This window comes from Tasmannia lanceolata, unplaced genomic scaffold (genome assembly GCF_043159265.1).
Source record: "Tasmannia lanceolata isolate RefF3 unplaced genomic scaffold, GAP_Taslan_0.1 ptg000006l, whole genome shotgun sequence".
NCBI lineage: Eukaryota > Viridiplantae > Streptophyta > Magnoliopsida > Canellales > Winteraceae > Tasmannia > Tasmannia lanceolata.
Genome location: NW_027518683.1, coordinates 9684010 through 9706261, shown reverse-complemented (window position 1 = coordinate 9706261; position 22252 = coordinate 9684010). Strand labels below are relative to the sequence as shown.

General features: G+C 37.8%; 1 protein-coding gene across 2 annotated transcripts; it reads left to right on the top strand.

The window, feature by feature from the left end:
* The first annotated feature begins 8611 nt into the window (after positions 1–8611).
* On the top strand, positions 8612–21844 carry LOC143879608 (spindle/kinetochore-associated protein). 2 transcript variants are annotated; one of them, XM_077382075.1, is made up of 5 exons: positions 8628–8895; positions 9041–9136; positions 16016–16141; positions 21421–21460; positions 21534–21844. In XM_077382075.1, the coding sequence occupies exons 1-5, from the start codon at positions 8779–8781 to the stop codon at positions 21605–21607; spliced, it is 453 nt and encodes a 150-aa protein (XP_077238190.1). In that variant the 5' UTR covers positions 8628–8778; the 3' UTR covers positions 21608–21844. The 2 variants fall into 2 exon arrangements, with proteins under 2 accessions (XP_077238189.1, XP_077238190.1); XM_077382074.1 differs by lacking the exons at positions 16016–16141; positions 21421–21460; positions 21534–21844 and adding exons at positions 9746–10102; positions 10220–10982 and having other exon boundaries at positions 8612–8895.
* The last annotated feature ends 408 nt before the right edge of the window (positions 21845–22252 follow it).

Sequence of the window (22252 nt, the reverse complement as noted above, 5' to 3'; positions counted from 1 at the left end):
AGAAAAATTTCACAAGAAACTATTTTGGCTCAGAAATATTTTTCTTGCAATCCAAACAAAGGCTAGTAATAGAGTTTTCATTTAAAAGAGTTCAAAAAATGATTATTTTCTCATACAATGCTCAATAGTCAATACCATCATATGAGAGTTATAATGCCTCATACCAGTTCATGTGAGACTCATATGAGTTGCAATAATATATGAAAATCTGAACTTTCAGATGCAAAGCCTTAGAATCTGAATCCATTTGAATTTGGAATGTTTCATGAAGATTTTGAATAAAAAATTTACCATTATTTTGGAAATTTAATAAGTTTGAAATGATTTTGAAATAAAGTTGGGGAGATAATACAATTTTAAAAATAGTTATGATTCTTTAATCAGTTTCCTATATAAAGAAGACTATTTAAACAATTAAGCATAAGTTTATCATAGGTTCATCACTTCAGTGATTAGCTAATCTCAGGTAAATGGGGTGTCTACACACCAACAAATCATAGGCTCGTCTTTAAATTGAAGTTAACCTATTATTTTATGGAAATCTAATTTCTTATTTTATTGCTATATGAACCATTTTTATTCACAATAGAAATAATTTTGAAATAAAGTTGGAGAGATAATACGATTTTAAAAATAGTTATGATTTTTTAATCCGTTTCCTATATAAAGAAGACTATTTAAACAACTAAGTATAAGTTTATCATAACTTCATCACTTCAGTAATTAGCTAATCTTAGGTAAATGGGGTGTCTACACTGTAGAAAATTAAGGATCAAAGAACTAAAACTTTGATACACTTGAAGAATACAAAATCACAGCAAGAAGCAAAACCCACATATAACACAAGCCACAAAAGATAAAAAGGAGAGAGAGAGAGAGAGAGGTCACACAAAGGAGGACAGAAAAACTTCTTTTGCATACTATTCAAAGCAAAGAGCCGTACACCCTCTTCAACTCTCTACAGTTCACATTTTCAACTCCTTGCTATCTCACGTTTTTATCTTCTCAACTCTGTGATCAACATGTTATTCTTCTCTCTGCTCTCTGTCTGCAAACGCTTATCTCCAATTGACTATATCACGTTAACTTTTCTCCTATGTATAAACCAAGCACTAAAATATCCTAGTTCAAGTCAAACTACAGTTCTAGCCTAACTAGACTTCTAACTTACCAAATACTATTCTAATTGTAATCCTTAAAATTAAAACAAATAGAAACAGCCACATGTCTCATATTCTAACTCTAATTCAAAACAATCAAACCAAACTACGGAACCTAACTAGGATTCCTAGCTTAACTAGGATACTGAATGTTCATGTGGGTCCGCACACGTTGATCCGCCCTACGCCGCGTTGTGTTCGCATCGTGTCGCGCTGGCCTGTCCCCTTCGGCACATGTGTAGAGTCGGCGATGACTCTCAACACTCTCACTCTCTACAGGTCACGCCGAGTTCCTTTCTAAACTTTACAAATTTCTTGTAGTTCAGCCTTTTGGTGAATATGTCGGCAATTTGATCATCTGAACGAACTGACATGAGAGAAATTTCTCCAAGAAGCACTTTCTCTCTGATGAAATGATGATGTACTTCCACGTGCTTCGTTCTGGCATGAAACACAGGATTTTCCACAAGCTTGTTCGCACTCTCATTGTCACAATACAATCCCACCGTATAATTGGTATCTTGGTGTAGGTCTTCCATCAACTGCATTAACCATACACTTTCTTGTGACGCCATAGCCGCAGCATGATACTCCGCTTCAGTTGTGGATAGAGAAACAATCAATTGTTGTTTACTACACCATGAAAACGACTCCCGATCCCAGGCTAAAAATATATCATCTAGTAGATCTCTATGTGGAAAGATCTCCAGCGTAATCCGCATCACAAAATCCCACAACTTCACATTCACCACATTTTTTATAGAAAATACTAAAATCCATCGTGCCTTTTACATACCTTAGTATTCGACGAACTGCATCAAGGTGTGGTTTTCTCGGATTTTGCATGAATCGGCTTGCAATATTGACCGATTGTGCTATGTCAAGTCTATTGAGAGTTAGATAAATAAGGCTGCTCACTAGCTGGCGATACATACTCTGACTTTCAAGTTCTTCTCCTTCCTCTACTCGAAGCTTTAATCTCCATCAGAGTGGCAATTAGATTGCACTCGGCCATCCCGAATCGCTTGAGTAGATCTCTGGCATATTTCCATTGACTTATAAATATCCCTTTCTCTGTTCGATCCATCTCAAGACCAAGAAAGTGATTGAGCTCTCCCAACTCCTTCATCTGAAAGCGTGTTCCAAGATTGACTCGGATTCTTTTGATCTTCTCCAAATCATCTCCAGTAACGATTAGATCATCAACATACACAAGGACCACTGAAATTTTATTGTCCGTGAACTTCTCAAACAAACTAGAATCCGACAACGCCATTGAATAACCACTAGCAGTGAGAAACTCCTCTATTTTATCGTACCATGCTCTTGGAGCCTGCTTCAAGCCAAATAAAGCCTTCTGTAACTTGCATACGTATTGTTAATTCTCGGTACTCTCAAACCCCGTTGCTCCATGAAAATTTCTCGATCCAATTCGCCTGCAAGAATGCATTATTCACATCCATTTGCCATAACTTCCACCCTTTACAAGCAGCAAGGGCAATGAACCCACGTATTGTAGGGATTTTAGCTACTGGACTGAACGTCTCATCATAGTCAAGCCCGTACTTCTGAGAGAAGGCTCGAGCGACAAGTCTCGCCTTGAACCTTTGTACCGAACCATCCGCTTTGGTCTTTACCTTGTACACCCACTTACACGAAATAGGTGACGCTCTGACAGGTAGTGGAACTAGACCCCACATTTCATTCTTCTTCAAGCCTTGGATCTCATCTTCCATTGCTTCCTCCCATTCAGGAATACCTTTGGCTTCTTCAAAAGACGTCAGTTCAAAACAGCCACATGTCTCATATTCTAACTTTAATTCAAAACAACCAAACCAAACTACGGAACCAAACTAGGATTCCTAGTTTAACTAAGATACCAGTTGTCCATGTGGGTCCGCACGCGTTGATCCGCACTGTGCCGCGTCGTGTTCGCATCATGTCGCGCCGGCCTGTCCCCTCCGGGACATGCGTGGAGTCGGCGATGACTCTCAACATACACACCAACAAATCATAGGCTCATCTCCCCGCCCCCCACAAAAGCACCACCAACACACGCGCGCGCACGCTAAATTTTCTTTATCTTTCCTATTTTTATACTTTTCTTAAATTATTTGCGTCATCATCAAGAATTCTTTGATTTTCCACTAAGACATATTACACTACTTACAATCATATATAAATAAACTTGTCTATCAATATATTATGATATTTATGAAACTAAATATGATTGTTTTATTAATTTTTATTTTATTTATTACGTGGGGCCACGATTGAACATACTCTAAACCCTGGTTGGACCAGTTTTCAATCTGATCATAATCCAGGTTTTAAAACATTGGTTAGAATCGTAGAGAAAAATAGCAGTGTCAATTCAGATAAGATCCACACACATCCAGGGCACGAAGCACTCAAATTACAATTGGAAAATTCCTCAGATCCTACCCTTAGCGTTTGAATCTAAGTCCCATGAAATTAAGGTTGTCTATAGGACTGCCATGGATTCAGCACCAAAATAAAAAATATTTTAGTAAAATTACAAAAAATCATAAAAAAGTACATTACTGTACAGTTCAATGAGTGAATATTAATATATTTTGTTATAAGATGAATGGAGGATAGCAAGGCAATCTAATGATATCATAAACCCCAAAAGGGCTACATTGATTTTGATAGAGGACTTGCTATCTCCGAGGTGAACATCCACAAAAATGCCTACATTGATTTGGATTATTAAACAAGTGACCCATGCAGCTCAATGATTAAAACCATTTATTTCCTAAACTTTGCTATAGATGGACTGCGGATCAAAATCCACATTGGACAACTCTAACCCTCTAATTTGTGGCCACATAATGGACAATGAGAAATTAAAAAAATCTTGGAAGCGTTCAATGGGGGCTCCTTGGCCATTGAAACATGGTTAGGTCTTGTTTGTTTTGGATTTTGAGAACCGATCATAAGGCCAAATATGATTGGACTAGCAAGTGATTCTTAAAATCCAAAACAAATACGGCCTAAACATAAACTTGAGTCCAATAATCAGTCTTGGATTGACAACCGGTTCTCAAAATCCGAAATGGACAAGACCTTAATTTTGAGTCCAATAATCAATTTTGGATTCATAATCTGTTCTCAAAAATCCAAAACAAGCAAAGCCTTAGTGAATGAGTGGTTTTGATCATGAGAAATTATATGATGGAGGGGCATACAAACACTTAAAGGTGGTAGGATGGAAGTGCCACCCTTGAAATTTGAGCTACTGTTGGATCAAGGATGATGAGTGCATGTTTATATGCCCTTTCATCCTATAATTTCTCTAGAATCATTAAGCAAGTGGCTCAATACATATAGGCCCTATCTTAAATGATGTCCCCGCGTTGGATCAAATATCAAGAGCTGCATTTGGAGATTTTATATGGTGTAAGCCCCTATATTCCAGTATTTTTCAAAAAATATTGTACGGCCTACACCACAGATCCAAAGCGTCCCTTTGATCATCCTATTAAAATGATTTTTTTGGGCACACCTAATTTAAAAATGTGAGTTTTCATATGGGGTAAGCCTGTATAGTCCAATATTTTCCAAAAAGTACTTTACGGCCACACTGTAGGATGATCCAAACCGTCAATTTGATGGCCCACAACGTAAATAAGTTGTGCCCAAAAATCAATTACATAGGATGACCTCAGCCCTCCAATCTATAGGGGAACTGTATGGCCCATGGACGGCTTGGATCATCATATGTGTCTCCCGTACAATACTTTATGAAAAATACTGGAATACGGGCTGACAATGGGTATAAAAATATGGCGTCATTATCAAAACAAGGAGTGTGGAACTGTGGATATCATTTCCCTTTCATTTTGGAACTGCGTTTTGGCAAAAAAAGAAAAAAAGAAAAGAAAAAGCAGACACGTCAAATTCTGTCTAATCTTTCAAAACACATGGAATCCAATGATAATGGAGGAAAAAATAAGAGAGAAACACATCACAGAATGTATCATCAAAGGATTTACAAACATCGAAAACACATGAAAAAAAAAAACTAAAGACAATCCAATGAGCGTACAAGAAACCCACCCATTTCTTGAATGATTGCTGATGAAAGAACAAACAACAAGATGTGACAAATATCTTCACAAGGTATTCATGACTATTTTTTAAAGTAGAGGGGTTGTCCCTACAAGTAAAAAAGGGGCTTTCACCACCATGTTTGATTAATGAAAATAGTTGTAGAGAGTTATAGAGGATCTAATGCTACAACAAATATCCAATTCATGCAAACTGGATCAAAAAGTAGGATCAAAATATAAAACTAAGCTATTAATGAAACCTCCTACCACTACTGTTACAATTTTTCCAAAAGAAAAAGATCCAATTATCTTACATTCCTGGTGAGTTATAAAGTGTTGCCATTGATGTTTGATCCAACGACAGCCCATTATAAAGTTGGCTATGGTTGAATCAAATAATCAAAGGGCGCGGCTACAAGCGGACACCATATAAAAACACTATATTCATGAGTTCAACTGAAGCCAAAATTTCCATGATCTGAATTCTCTTTAGATCTATAGAATTCATAGATCACAATTTTTTCATTGGAGGAAATACATATGAAATGCATTCAAATCTATAATTATCTTGAAGTTTAGTCTGAAACTCGTAAATGAAAGACAATTCAGAATCCAAATGAAAGACAATTTTAAGGCCTTGCTAGACTACAATTCAAAATTTTTGGATGAATGGAAGGTGAATGATCATAGATCTAAACTTCTTTTGAAAACTTAAATTAAATAAATTATCCTAAAAGATACTAGAACCTACACAATTAATGAATTTGAAGGTAAATTTGCAAAAAAAAAGAAAAAGAATTTAATTACAAATTGAAAGAAAATAAGCTAAGATCTATACTTTAATCATACTAGAAAATCTAAAGGAATAGATAATTACTCTACCTAATATTCATGAATTAAAAGCGATTTTCACCTACTATATGCAAATTAATGGTTTTCAAAAGGGAAGACACCTCATAATTAAAAGTTTGAAGGACTATTTTTGAAGAAGTGTTCCTCAGCTTCCGTCCAAACTTTTAGAAACAAGAAAATGTCAGTTGTTATAGAAGAAATCCCTTCAAAATCAATGTGACTATAGAGATATATTAAAAATTCATATTCCCTTAACAGAGTTTTCAGTTAAAACAATTCAAAAATGATTATTTTCTCATACAATGCTCAATATCATCATATGAGAGTTATACCGCCTCGTAAAAGTTCATGTGAGACTCATATGAGTTGCAATAATATAAGGAAATTTTAACTTTTAGCTGCAAAGTCTTAGAGTCTGAATCCATTTGAATTTGGAATGTTTCATGAAAATTTTGAATAAAAAATTTACCATTATTTTGGAAATTTATTATGTTTGAAATAAAGTTGGAGAGAAGATACGATTTTATTATGATTCTTTAATCCATTTCCTATACAAAGAATACTCTTCAAACAACTAAGTATAAAGTTTATCGTAGGTTTATCACTTCAGTAATTAGGCTCATCTTTAAAGTAAAGTTTACCTATTTTTTATGGAAAGCTAATTTCTTATTTTATTGCTCACACCCACACACACACACACACACTAAATTTAGGTCTACCTTGGGCTCTTACGCCGTAACGAAACAAAGGATCAATGCCTCTAACAAGACTTCTGGGGACAATTATGATTTCAAGTCCATAACAAAGTTTTCAATCTGATCATAATCCAGGTTTTAAAACATTCGTTAGAATCGTAGAGAAAAATAGCAGTGTCAATTCAGATAAGATCCCCTCATATCCAGGACGCGAAGCGCTCAAATTACAATTGGAGAATTCCTCAGATCCTACCCCTAAGTCCCTTGAAATTAAGGTTGTCTATAGGACTGCTAGGGATTCAGGAACAAAATAAAAAATATTTTAGTAACATGACAAAAGTCATGAAAAGTATATTACGAGTTCAATGAGTGAATATTAACATCTTTTGTTATGAAAGAATATAAAGATGCATTTAAACTTATATTAAACAATGTTATAATAAAATTACTAATGTACCCATTATAATCTATACTAGTGTATGCAAAACATGTGAGCTATTTTCTAATTCGTCGGGCACCAATCGGCCTTGGACATGTCCTTGGATCATGAATATGTATCCGGGTACTTGCTAGGGACCATCTAAGAAGGCATTTTGCGGACGGGCTGTTGCATGATAGAGCAGTGACATAGGCGGGGATGTTGTCTTATTCATTTAATTCATCTGAGGTGGCTGCTCTCTCATGCAACAACCTGTCTGCAAAATGCCTTCTGCGATGGTCCCTAGCAAATCCTCTGTATCTATAAAATTTTGGACTCTAATCAGAACCTAAAATATGGATCAATAAAAGATGCATCAAATTAAAATTAGTGTTCAAGACTTGTCTCATTCGGGTTAGATCTTATCGAACCATGGTCCTAGCCAATTGACACCCTGAGAGGTCAATTCTGGTGCATGGCTCATCCGAAAGAAATTGTCCTCCGTGACTATAGAAATCTTGGATGAGCTATTTTGGAGATGGCTAGCCTGCTTAAATAATTTTATTTTGAGCCGCTAGTCTTGTATACATACCCTACCTAGTGGGGTTGTTCTTGAAATGAATGAAGGATAACAATGGAAGTACCACCCTTGATATTTGAGCTACTGTTGGATCAAATATTAAGGATTTAAGGATGGGATTTATGACTGCATGTTTCTACGCCCTTCCATCATATAATTTCTCTTGGGTCATTAAGCAAGTGTTTCAGTACATATAGGCCTATCTTAATTGGTGTGCCGGTGTTGGTTCAAATATCAAGGGCAGCACCAATACAGTACTATTTGGAGATTTTATATGGTGTAAGCCCCTTATAGTCCAGTATTTTTCAAAAAAGTAGTGTACGTCCTTCACCATAGGATGATCCAAACCGTCCCTTTGATAGACAATCGGTTGCGTCCCAAAAATCATTTCCATAAGATGATCCCAATCTATAGAGGTTTCCATAGTATGCAGTTGTTCCTTAGATTGGAGGGCTAGGATCATCCTATTGAAATGAGTACTTTGTGGTGCATCAAAGGGATGCTTCGTATCATCCGAGATTTTAAATGGGGTAAGCCCTCATAGTACCGCATTTTTCGAAGAGTACTCTACGGACCATATCATAGGATGATGGACCACAACCTAAATAGCTTGTGCCCTAGCCCTCCGATCTACAGAGGTTTCCTTACTATGCATTCCCAAAGATCAAAGGTGATTTTTTTTTTTACGTACAACCAATTTATTTTATGGCCAATCACATGGACGGTTTGGATCATCCGACAGTGTGGCCCGTACAGTACTTTTTGAAAAATACGGGACTATAAGGGCTTACATCTATAGAATCTCTGATTATCCTACGCTGTTCTGCCGTACAGTTGTTTTGTAAAATCCTGGACCATACGGGCTTACACCGTATCAAAACTCACCTATTTGAATCTGATGCCCTTGTTACGCGCTGCAACGCCCGGTCGCCGCGATAAATGTTGGCGTTAGGGTGAGCGGGGCTGTCCACTCTAAAGCGGGAAAAGGAGGAGAGAAATGGCTCAGCATGCAGCGGTGGACGATCTGGTGAAGCTTTTGACGAAAGCCAACTATGACCTCACCCTCGTTCAACACAGACTCGACAAGGAATTCCAACAAATCTATCCTCACAATGTAACCCCACACTCTCTTTCTCATTTATAGGGTTTCTCTCTTTCGCACATCATTCTAGGGTTTTATTCCTTCTCTTCGTTTTCTCTACCTGATCCTTTTTCTAGGGTTTGCCATTTCATTGTCAAAACACTCACTGATTTTGCAGGCAAATCCTTTGAAGCTTGTTTCCAGGATTAAGAAAATTCAGGAAGACCTATCCTCGTTAAAAGAGGAGTGCCGTGAGCTGCTCGCTGCAAAGCAGGTATCTTATTTTATTTTATTCGCTTGGATTTTCGAACGATCTTCTGCTGGCCAGTGTTAACAGCCTTCTTGATTTTTCTTCTTCGTGAATTACATCAACATTTGATATCATGTTCTTTTAAAATTCATCTCATAATTCACAACATCGTAAATATGGTTCCAATTCAACATTCCATGCCAGAGAATTCCTATCAGCTACATGTATGTATCTAGTATGTATTGACACGAAGTCGAAAATGGGACAGTTCTATGTTTTGTTTTGTGTGATATTTGATGTCTAGCACTTGTGGCACTGTGTAGTGATTGTTGTTACTTGTTAATTAACGAATACGTGACTTAAATCATTTTAATTTGGTTTCTTGAGATTGAGTGGTTCTACGTTCTGTACCAATTTGTTCTTATCAGCTTTTGACAAGCTCAGATAACCATCTTCTCAACAATTTACCACCCATCTACCTTGAAATATGATCTGCCTATTTCTGCATATTTAATTATTTTCTACTTTTACATTTTGTTTTTGTGTCTTTTATCTGGTAACATTTTATTTCAGTATTTTTTTCTAATTCTTTCTGGCATGAATGAGAATGCTTATTTTAATAACCACTTTTAGATGGAGGGAAATCAATCCACCATTGGTAAGATGGTGAAAGAAGCTGAACATGAGATTGAGTCAGCAAGGTGGACTTTGAGGGATACTAATATTTATATAGATCTAATGGTGGAAGAGGTGAAGAAAGGTACCAGACGCACAACGACATTTTCGAAGAAGGGTTGGAAAGACATCCAGGCAGGCTTTTATCAGAAGACTGGGCATGAGTATACTTTACTTCAATTTAGGAATAAGTTCCAAAAGTTGAGGAAAGAGTATAGAGAGTTCAAGAAGCTTATTGAGGTGACAGGATTTGATTGGAATCCAGTGACGAAAACCGCGATGGCAGAGGACTCAGTGTGGAACACATATATTCAGGTAACATGTAACTTCTGAATTTGGAAATAGAAATGATTGATAGATGGTGGAATTAATTATTAATTGGTGGACTTTATTGTCTTGAATGCGACATGATTATTTGATTGATAATTTCAGGAAAACGCATATGCTGCAACGTTTAGGAAGAAGGGATGCCCTCGTTGGGTAGAATTGCAGTTGATATATGGTGAAAACGCTGCAACTGGGGAGCTAGTCGTCAGACATGCTAAGGACCCATCAGACTCTGATGAAGACTATGATCCAGTTGCAGACCTTCCAGCCCATACCGATGAAGTGATTGGAGCCACAACTCATACGGATGATGCTGGGGATTCTCACCTTCGTAGACGTGATAGGACACCCACTGCTCTTCGTAGGGGGAGTAAGAGTCCGGAATTCACCGAAGCGTGTAAGCCCTTAAATGTCTCGAGAGCTAGGATGGCCTCCTTGACCGGTGCATCTTCATTCACATCTCCGTCCTCGACTGTAGAGGTTGATCCTTACTCTATTGCCAACTGCATGGAGGTTCTTAATACTCTTGAAGGAGTGGGACCGGATGAGTTCGTGAAGGGGATGAAGTTGTTGCAAGATCGGGGGTGGAGGGAGGCTTTCATGACGGTGCCACATGAGAAGAAGATGTGGTTGCTGCAGCGATTGCCGTGATGTCAGGGTCATAGTGTCTCCATGACTGTTATTTTTTGTTTTTTTTTATGATATGGGATTTTTAAATCCTCGTGAACCATGTTTGTTGAGTTGCATGCCCGTATTGTTATGATTGTGTCTGGCGATATGTGTCCTTTTAGACTATGACTTGTTTGTTAGGCTTTGAACCTGTAATTTATTTCGGTTGATGCGAATTGGTGAATGGTTTTAATTGTGCTTTCTTATGGTAGAATACTTTACAAGACCGAGAAGATCTCTGACCAAATAGAAGAAAACTGCACCAGGCTAGAAACAAAACAAGAAGAAAAGCAGAAGAGGGAAAAAAAAAAATGCAGAAATCTTGTAGTAATGCGAGAAAAAATCTTTATCTCATCCCTTATCAACAATGAATACTTTCATTGTTGACCTTATCACTTTTTCTATTGGGTGCTTGTTTTATCTTATGAACTATTTGCTATGATACAATAGTTAAGATGGATTTAAGAACTTGTAAAGATGTCCACAATGACGAAATGATGGTTTATATGCATATACATGTGTGTGTGTCTGAGTCTGAGTGTCTGAGTTCAATCCTTGTGTTGGTACCTTAAAGTGAGTCGTTGACTTGATCTGTAGAATTTTTTGGGGTTTTTGATACCTTAACATGGCAGGCGTTTCAATTTGCAAGGTTAGGGTTAGAGGTAGGAATCCTATTGGGGCAAGAGAGTTGTTCAACTACCATTCCAAAAAAAATGTGTGTGTGTGTGTGAGTTGTTGACCTGATCTATAGAATTTTTTGGGGTTTTTGATACCTTAACATGGCAGGTGTTTCAATTTGCAATATTCTCGGGGTAGAGGTAGGAATCCTATTGGGGCAAGAGACTTGTTCAACTACCATTCGAAAAAAAGAGAGAGTTGTTCAACTATGCACATTCATCGTTGTGCAACGTGATCAATCCTTGTGTTGGTACACTTAGGTCACGTTTTTTATGTTCCTTTCTCCCTTTAGACCTGAGCATTAATGGTGGTCACAACCTGTATGATTCAATACTTAATAAGAATCAAAATGCAAATGGATAAGGATTTTAATTTTATAGACTACGAGAATAAAGGATTCATTAGCCGACCCCAACTAGTTTGGGACAAAGGCTTAGTTGAGTTGATACTACGAGAATAAAGATTGTATTATGGAGGGTGAGGGTGAGAACCGATATTTCAAATGCAGATGCGGGCCAGGACACGGGCAAAGCAAATCCTATTCATCTCAACGCAACACGATTGAGTACTCGGTTTGACGCGTGCGAGTATTCGGTTGACGCGGTTGTAATCTGGGAGATGAATGACGTTTTGATTTACTCTGTAGGGCAAAACACAGACTCGGACAAGATCACGACCAAGGTAAAAGGGTGTCAACTTCGGCGAGTCAACTATGATGCCGGAGAGTTTTGAAACTATGGTGAGAACAATGGACTAGATTTTGCATTTCCTTCGACCAATACTAAGCAATTGCGATGTTCAAGGGAGATGACACGAGTTAGGGGCTCCATTACGAATGCAATGAATGGGCATCATGGGGCTCCCTCAGATTTACTTTAGAGTGCAACTTGATATTTGTATTATATCATCTGTTTTATATGGCCGTGTGAAAAAGTTCTAACTTTTGCTTGGAGTATGAGTAGTGGACTTATTTTTTTGGTACTTATTTTGGTATTTATAGAATCAAAACCTTCGTTGGTACGAGTTGTTTGCTACTTCTTTGTTATGATGTGAAAAGTACTTGCTATTACTGGCATACTTGGAAGCATGTTTGGTCCCGGATGTGGTTGTGGGAAGGGTTACATCATATTGAGGATGGCCAAAACACTAAAAAACTATGGCTCATAGTTTTATAGTTGCCCTCTCATCCAAGTAGTAATACGTACATTATAGTTAAAAATCGAGATTAAACAAGAAATTGATATACTTCCATTTCAAGGAAAAAACCAAGAAATTGATATAATTAGTGGTGTGTAGTTCGAAATTGAACTTTGACGGATCCAACATGGGGAATCCGAGTCCAGGTGGTATAGGAGGGGTCTTAAGGGACCAAAGCGGAGAAGTTTTATGGGCTTACTCATGCCCAATTGGAGTGGTTGATGCGAGTGAAGCTGAAGTCAGAGCGATTCACCAAGGGATTTTGCAGTTGGAAAAGGTGGATCTTTTCCGGGTGATTGTGGAGGGAGGGGGGGGGGACTCTTTAAATACCATTAGATGGCTTAGAGGCTCTTCTGTTCCGCCGTGGAGATTTGCTGGCTTTTTTGATGAGATATTTGATAAAATTGAAGGTTCCTAAATGGTTTTCAATCATGTGAAGAGGTCAACTAACAGTGTGGCCGATGCTTTGGCTAGAGAAGGAGTAGATAGGCAAGCTCTGGAGTGGTTTTATTTTTTGCCCCCTTGATTTGGGCCTTTTTTTGTATCTTTTCTTTTTCTGTGTGTTGTGCAGATGTCTTGTATTCTGGCATTATACAGGACCCTGACAGACTAATGTGCGCGACGCACACGCCACATGTTAGGGTTGCGGGATGAGGTTTTTATTCTTTTGTGTTTTCTTGGCCAAGAAGAAGAGACTTTGTAACCCTAGACCGAAATAGTGAAAATCTTCCCCCGTGTACATAGGTAGTGCCGAACCACGTAAAATCTTGTGTTTCTTGTGTGATTGTGTTTCTCTGCATCGTTCTTTTGGTATATTGTTGCATATCGTGCTCGATCCGTGTTGAGAAGTATTTCTCAGATTTCTACACAGTGTTTTCATTTTTCCTTTGTACTTTCTCAGGTTGACTGCCTTGGTCGCCCTTTCCCCCTTTTATTCAAAGTCTGCTACCATTAAAAAAAAATGAGAAAAATAATTACAGCAGGTTTTATTTGTGATGTACTCAGAAATTAGAGGGAGAGGAAGAAAGAAAGAGATTAGAGAAAAAAAGAACTGTGAAGATTAGAAAATGCAAAAGATGACATCCATAGGAATTTAAGAGACTACAAGTTGAATAAAGGAAACCCAAAGAACTAGGGTTTGGGAAAGAGAAAAAAATGCGGGGAAAGAGATGCATGAATCTGTATCTTGTAAAAGAATTCAAAGCAAGAACACTTAAAAAAGAAAGAACGGAGAAAAGTACGCAAGGAATCCACCCTAGGGTTCTTGGAATCTACCTAGAAAATCTTGCTATGAATCCACATAGCAAAGTAGTGTTGAAATCTCTATTTTTTATTTCTCAAATTCACCGAACTCTCCCTTTAAATAAAGCAAAAATTAAAAGAATCTGGCTATAACTAAAGCTTTAATCCTATTCGGTGTTTCAAAATGCGGATGCGGGTCAAAATGCGTCCGAGTACTCGGTTGACGTGGTTATAACTTGGGAGAGTCAAATGAGTTTTTATTGACTCTGTACGGAAAAATGTGGAACGCAGCGGCGAACACGGAACACAACCAAGGGGAAAAAAGAGTCTACTCAAGGGGAGTCTACGATGACGGGGGGGGGGGGGGGGGGGGGGGGGGTTAAAAATTAAAACTATGATCCTATTAGAACTTGGAGTGATTAAATTTCAATCCGCACTCAATCAACAATTATTTAAGTAATAAACTCATGAAAAGTATACCCACTTTTGGAATTTTCTTATTGCAGGTGGGGCATATTTAAAACAACCTTAAACTTAAGTGACTTAGGGATTTGGGTGGGAAAAGACTCTACTACCCCCGGTTGACTTAAATTCACTTAAAATCCTCAATTAAAACCCTGTAAAAAGAAAAAGACTTCTTAAGACTCAAGATGGCTCCCTCTATTCTATGTAACTTATTCACTCTAATAAAGGATGGTCCCCCACCCATCATAGGTCCAAGATATCTGGTTATAAGAAGTACTTTAGTCCTGTTAAACTAATAAGGTGGATTTGTCCATTTATCTTGATACTGTTTGAATGTTTCTTATGCTTTGATCATATGACTTTCTAAATGTGATTCTATTCCACCCACTCACAACCCCACGCACGCACGTACGCACCGAGAAAAAGAAAAAGAAAAAGAAAAAAGAAAAAAAGTGATTCTAATATGTGAGTTGCTAAACATAATTCTGCTCCTGAAACCTGAAGCAGTACCAACATGGTAGCCATGTTATGCCTAGGTGGCTTGGGTGGAGTTTCAATGTGCATTCCCGCTATAATGATGTTGCCCGTTTTCTAACATGATTTTTGGACTTCTAGATGGCATTTTTTTTATTTATAATGGTAGCCGATTTTATTGATTCTAGATGGCAAAATTTGGAAAGGTGGTAAACTAGGAGGTTGTAGATCTTTTTGAGATGTGCTCGAAAATTGGATTAGTGGTTGGAGAGATATGACAGTTTTAGTGGACTGTGTTTGTTGGTTCCCAACCCAAGCTAGTCAGATTTTGTGAGTTCCAAAGCAATTAATGTTATCTTAGTCCCTAAGCTAGCTAGTGGAGGTGCTTAAACGAATTTTCTCTTGTTGTCTTTCATTTAAATAGATAGAAATCAACTGTATAAGGGGATTTTGGATTTTGGAAAACTTATGTAATTGATCGAATATCAATTGGGTTGAGCATTGCTCCCATTTCTTCTTCTTCTCTTAGTTGTGTTCTTGTGTTCAAGATTCTCTTCTTCTTCCCTCTTAAGCACCCGCATTAAAACCACTTTGGAAAATGTGGAATCCGAGGAGGTGATTCCAGATTTCCAATAATAGAAAGATCAGAATGGTTACCAAACACAACCTAAAGACATCATACCCAGACAATATTTACTTTCCAGATATGTACTCAAAAGAGTTTGGACAATTTGTTATCATATGTGAAATAATTTAGCTTATTGAATTACTTCCACAATAAATATTAGAGGTTCCTGTGCAGTTTTCGTAGGTGCTTCAGTTAATTTCTCTATCAAGGCACTTTTCAATCAAACTACTATAAAAAGCTCATTGTGTATTCCTGTGTATACTATCTACATTTACACCAACATGGAATGGCAATAGCCATATTACTTTTATGATCAACTGACTATGCAACCTACATTTCTTATTAGTTTTTTGGGCATGTCTTGTTTTCAGGTCATTGATGTTTTTATTTTCTAATTGGTTGCCAAAATAATTTGTTTATGATTTTATATTTTTTGGGATTTTGGCGGAGCCTTTAGTTCTTAACACTGTGTTTCATGTTTAATTCTACCTTTCAACACTGTTTACTGTGATGGTTGCATATGTTCTGTGGTGACAATTAAATTCCAGGATTTGATTGACAAGGCCAGGACAACCCTGGTTGGAAATAGGAGTTTATTGAAGCGCATGCAAGCATCGTCCGGCCTCCCCCTTATCAGCGATTCTGATGACTTGGCATACACTAATTTAAATCAGGTACATTTGCTACATCAATTTATTTAAATGAGAATTTGTTGGTTCGACTGTTTGTAAGATATCTTGGTTCTCTTAAAAGAGACTTGCTTATATTGTTTCCTCTTTCAGGTAATGCGCCAGTATTCTTTTCCTCTAGTTTGGTTAATTCCTTCTATAAATATTTTTATTGAATGCTATAATTTGCACATAATATGTTTAATAATTAATAAATCTTAAATCCTTGGAAAGAATCCAAAGGATCCCAACCTACCAATAAAATGTTAGGTTCCTTTTTTGCAATGTGTTAGCTTTACTGGCAATTTAAGCAAGCACATACAGAAGAGAGAAAACAAAGGATATATCAAAACCTCAAGTTTGACAGTAGGAATAAAGCGCTATTCGCTGCACCCCAGTTTGTAGGAAAGAAAACTTCTGTTATGCTGTATTGCTGTCTCCTTATGGGTAATGAGATCACAATGGATCCGCAAGATTCTTATAGTCTCCAGGATCAAGATAGCAATAAATGCCTCTGAGATTTTGAAAGTGTCCCAATATTTCCACTATATATGTGTGTGTGTACGCGCGCGCGTGGGTTGCGGGGGATTTGCTTGGCAATTTTGCGGAAAGCCATTTCACGATTAACTTTTGCATGAGAACAGCCACACATGCTCACTTTTTAGCAGATTTTATCTTATTCATTTAATTTATCTGAGGTGGCTGTTCTCTTGTGCAAAAGTGAGCCACAAAATGGCTTTTCGCGAAATTGCCCTGCAAATCCAATGTGTGTTAATGTAAACTCCTGATATCTCTAAAATTAGATTTTCTTGGTATTACTATTGCATTAATATCCGAATGTATGTTTCACTAAATTTTCCCAGTATTATATCCTCCTTTTAGGAGGGCTGGCCTTGGCGCAACGGTAAGGTTGCTCCATTGTGACCTGGTGGTCATGGGTTCGAGTCACGCAAACAGCCTCTCTGCAAAGCAGGGGTAAGGCTCTGCGTACATCTAGCCCTCCCTAGACCCTGCAATGACGGGAGCCTCGTGCACTTCCTTTTACATTCCTGGAAAAAAAAACTTTTTTTTTTGGTTTTATTTTTTGCACATTTTATTTATTTTGTTCCACACAAGATGTTCTGGTAAATATCTCAACAAAGTTCCATTAAAAAAATTATCTCAAAAAGAGAATTTTGAATTTTGAAAACTCCCCAAAAAGGTAACCTGAACAATATTTGGCAGTATGACTCTAGGCTATCCTCTGTTGAGAGCTTATGCACCAATTCAATAAATAATATGCTGTCATTGTCCTTAACCTTCAACTCTGCTCCTTGAAGTTCTTTTGAATAATGGCTATCCATCTAATGGGTCTTTTCATTCTCATTGCCATGGTCTTTTCATCTCTATTTGTTTGTACTGTATGATCCACAACGGTCATATATCAGAGATCTCAATATCTCAAGGCATAATACACCTGTTAGTTGTTAAAATGTTTTCTTGAACAAGCCATCTTGGAAATATTACCCTTTTTGTAGAGGACACCATAGTCAGAATCATTGTTCAACATGTCACTTAAGTATTTTGTAATAGTTTCCAAGGGATATGACTCCTAACACAATTGTTGGTTCTAGAACGCGTAGTTATTGTATCTGGAAACTTAAATAGTTTATGGCTCAATCACCCATCTTTTATGTTTTAAAACACAAATAGGGCCTTTCCATTAGGATTCTTTTTGTCGAAGGTATAGTGGTATTGCATTGATCAGCACTGTAACATATTACACTTAGAATGAGTTTGGTTGCACAAAAGCTGGGATGGCTTAGGGGTTTTGCTTGGCATTTGGGTGCCACATCAGCAAAACCCCTTGTTTGGTTTCCAATATGGCATTGACATCCCAAGAGACTCCCATGGATGTCTTCTGGCTAATAATTGCATGTCTGGTGATGTGTCACCCTTGGCCCCCCCTCCCTATGATATCCAAGCTAAAATCCACAAAAAGGTGGAATTTTGCTTGAATTTCTCTCTTAACTCTCTCTGTCTCTGTCTCTGTCTCTTTATATATATATATATATATATATATATATATATATATATAATGACGACACCCCCTACCAATACTCTGCGAGGATGACAACCAAACACTACTTACCACTATTCTCTGAGGTATGTTCCACGCAAATCCAATGTTAGTCTATGCCGTGCAACCTTAAGTCATTGTCCATGATTAATCACCCTTTGCCATTAATAATGGGTTGAGATTTGGTTTTCCCCAAGCCTTGCAATTAGATGCATGGATCTTCATTTTTAACACAAAATGAAAGCTTTCCCTCATTACTGTTATTATTATTAGCAAATGATTTTTTTATAGGAAGATATAAATCGTAGAAAGCATCTAACAGTCACAACTTGCTCTTACAAAATTACCATCCTCATTATACTGCACTAGGACAATTCCCAAGGCTGAGTAGCCAGAGTTTGTGCATTGCTTCTTTGATGAGTTGGTCGACATTCATGCAAACAATAATGCACGTAAATCTTTTCATCATTACATGCCATGTGTGGCATCATGAGCCACAAGCTCTTGTTCTCAATGGGTTGTTGCTTTTTGAGAACTATTTGTCTAGTACAACCCATCTTATAGAAAGCGTGGCAGAGCAGCTGCCAAAGTGCTTGTGTCATGTCTCCATCTGATCTATCTGAGGTGATGTGAGTATTTAACCTGCTCTATAAAGAACAAGGTTGGAACCATTCGGAATTATTTGTATTTTGTTTCTGCTTCATCCCTATATTTTGAATTAACACAACGTAGTCCGGAGAACATTTTCATTATAAGCTGCTGAACATGGCTATGGCCTACGAGCATGTTGTGGTGGTTTTCATTTACCACAGCACTTTCTGACTGAAAGTCACAATCTCTTTTGTCCCATAATTGCTGAACAAACTTTTGTGGTTGCATTTTCCAAATTGTGCTCCAAAATTGCACTCTTTGCCAGCAAGCAACCAAAATTGAAATTCAAGTCAATGTCTTTAAGGAGTTGTTCGGCAAGGTATTTGTAATACGAGACAAAGTGTTGCCTTGCTATTGCAATTTACTGCATAACCTTGCTACATTTTTTTTCCCTCTGGCATACATATTCTCCCACTATAAATACACCATCTCCCATGTTGTTTGACTCATCCAACCCATTCATTCCATAGAACCTGACATAGATAGGGTGTTCCTAAGAAACCATCTCCATACAATCATTTGGAAGGCCCTTCGATGGATAGGGTGTGTTCCAAAAATCAGCCCTTTAGGATCATCCTAACCCTGCCATTTGTGGAGGGAAAAAATGGGCAGAAACAGTGTCTGTACATTTTCCCCTCCAACTTTGATTGGGTTAGGATGATCCTAAATGGCTGATTTTTGGTACACACCCTATCCATGGAAGGGCCTTCCAAATGAATGCTTTGGATCCCCCAAAAAATGTGGCCCCCACTATGGTTCGTGCAGCCATGCACAGATAGCTTATCTGTGCAACTACACATACTTCATTTCCTCATATATATATATATATATCTGTGTGTGTGTGTGTGTGTGTGTGTGTGTGTGTGTGTGTGTGTGTGTGTGTGTGTGTGTGTGTGTGATCTATGTATGTCTATACTTTAACTTGTAAAATTTTTATTGAATGGGTACTAAGACACAGACTCCTCATATACATTTTCCTATTTAAGATCCTTAAGGCTGTAGCAGTTGATGATGGAAATCATAATTTCTTAGCGAGGGATGGATGTGGGGTATAAATACCACTTGAGGACAGGAGCTCTTCATCACCATTAAAAATGACGCCATAGGTGAGATATTAGAAATTTAATTGTTTCTGGAATTATTCTGCTTCAAGAAGCACCTCACGTTTACTAAGAGTTTGGTGCCTTGGGAATTTCATTTGTTGAAGGCCCTTGTTTGTTTTGTGATCCTATCCTTTCTCTTAGAGATTTTTTTGAATGGTCTTCTTAGAGTTCTAAGAAACTTTAGGAAAGTTTTGAACGTGTGAACTATCTCTTACTAGTTCTCTCTTTCTAGGAGAGTTTGAACCCTTCTATTTTATCCTCAACCATCAATTTGCATCTGTAAGGGTAAGGGCAAGGCTAACCTGGTACATCGTGCAACATCTTGGATGTGTCGATGATATCAATTTTGCAGGGAAAGATGTGGTTTCAGAGACAAACTCCAGGATAATTAGTTCTCATATCACTGCATCAGGAAGAATGTTTTCCAGAGATTAAATTCTGGTGCATTTCCCATCACCATGGGGTTAAAGTCTTAAAAACGAGAAACTAGGCCATGTATTCTACTCAGGCAGGCAGGTTTATGCTTTGTTTCTGTAATATCTATTAGGGTTAGGGCTAGAAATTCGAAAGGTTTCCATCCTCAATGAGTCTGGCTGCGGTGGATGGTTTGGGGAGGGGGGTTTTGATACCTGAGACTGTAATTGAATGGTTTTTTTTTTTTTTTTTTTTTTTGGAATGGTAAATATGTTTCATTCCAAAAAAAAACAGAGACCGAGAAGGTCCCTGAGCATATTACAATCGAATAAGAAGAAACAAACTTACAAACCAACAACTACGGGGGAAGAAAATCAAACAACTCAAGGCTTTCTTTGTGAACCTCAGCTCTTGGTAGACAATCCGCTTAACCATTGGTCGATCGCCTAACATGCTTAAAAGAGACTAACGCCACCCCAATGATATCTTGAATTTCGTCGAATTAGGCTGAAAATCTCCAAGGCACCAGTTTTGGACCCCGCAACCATCTAATAACCTTGAGAGAATCCCCTTCCACCACCACCTTATTCAAGTCCACATTATGGAGCAACTTCAAGCGCTGAAGGATTGTGCGAACTTCTGCTTCATTTGCATCTGCTATTCCGATGGGGCCTCTAAAGGCCGAAATCAGCACTTGAATGGTTTTGCAAAGAGAAAGGAAAGTGGGCTTAAAATTTCTCAAAAAGGAAATGAGAGATGGAAAAGTGGGTTTTCCCTTTCCTTCCACATAAGGTTGTATCTGTATGGACCAGCCTGAGTCACTGATGGCCATAAGCAACATTTGTTCGATTCTTTGAATGTTGGGTTCTTTAGAGAGGATCTTCATGTATCCTTCTTTATACTGAGAAGTATATCTTTATTCATGCAAAAATCCACATATTACTTATATTAGCAGATATTGTCTTACCAGCCATGTACACATGCTGTGCAAGACAATGCAGATCACAAAAATTGACTGCGGTAGTGCTACTTTTTACATATTTTGTTCCCCCTTGCAGATCATTAATGAGTGGACAGTTCAAGTCAGGCCAAAGACAGGTGAAATTTTCATACATATGATCACCAATTTTGAAATGTTTACCACTCTGAAACTACTTGCTTTTAATCACAGGGGATGGCAAGCATGATTCTGACTCTGAGGATATCAATCAATTGCTGTTCTCTGCAATAGTTCAAAACAGCTGAAGAAGGAAGAGCAATGAGAGACAATTTTCAAATATTGAATCAAGCCTTATGCAAGGGGCATGGCGCTGGTATCCGAGCAAAGTAGCTTGAGATTGTTTAAAATTCAGAATTCTGATTTCATGCCGATTTGGGCCTTTGTTTCTATTCAAAAGAGCCCAGCAACCGCTGTTCTTTTCTATTTTGCTTAGGATTCGTGTAGCTGTTTTACTTCGAAATAAAGATGAGAAATTGCGTGGAGTATGCAACTAAAAGTGGGAAATCACAGATATCGGGAAACAGATGAAATGCTTGTGAAAATCAGAGCCCCTAACACTTGTGTTTGGTTCTTCACTTGGCCCTCTCGAATCTCTCTCACTAGATCCATGCCGTTTGTTTCTTAATTTAGAAAGGGCCGTGAGTGAGGGAGAGCATGTAATTGGGTTAGTAAACAAAAGGGCAAAAAAATCCCTGTTTAAAATAGGATTTTTGTTTTCCCTCTTTCCCCTACTCCAGGACCTGTACATTAGGTAAACAAGTATTCCATGAAGCTTTGTTCATTGTTGCCAAACATGTGAAAAGTTATTTGAGAAATGATAGAGTGAGGGGCGCCCTTATTGGTTGATTTCTGCAAAGTGTGGTGCCGAAAAAAAGTGGATGGCGCCTTAA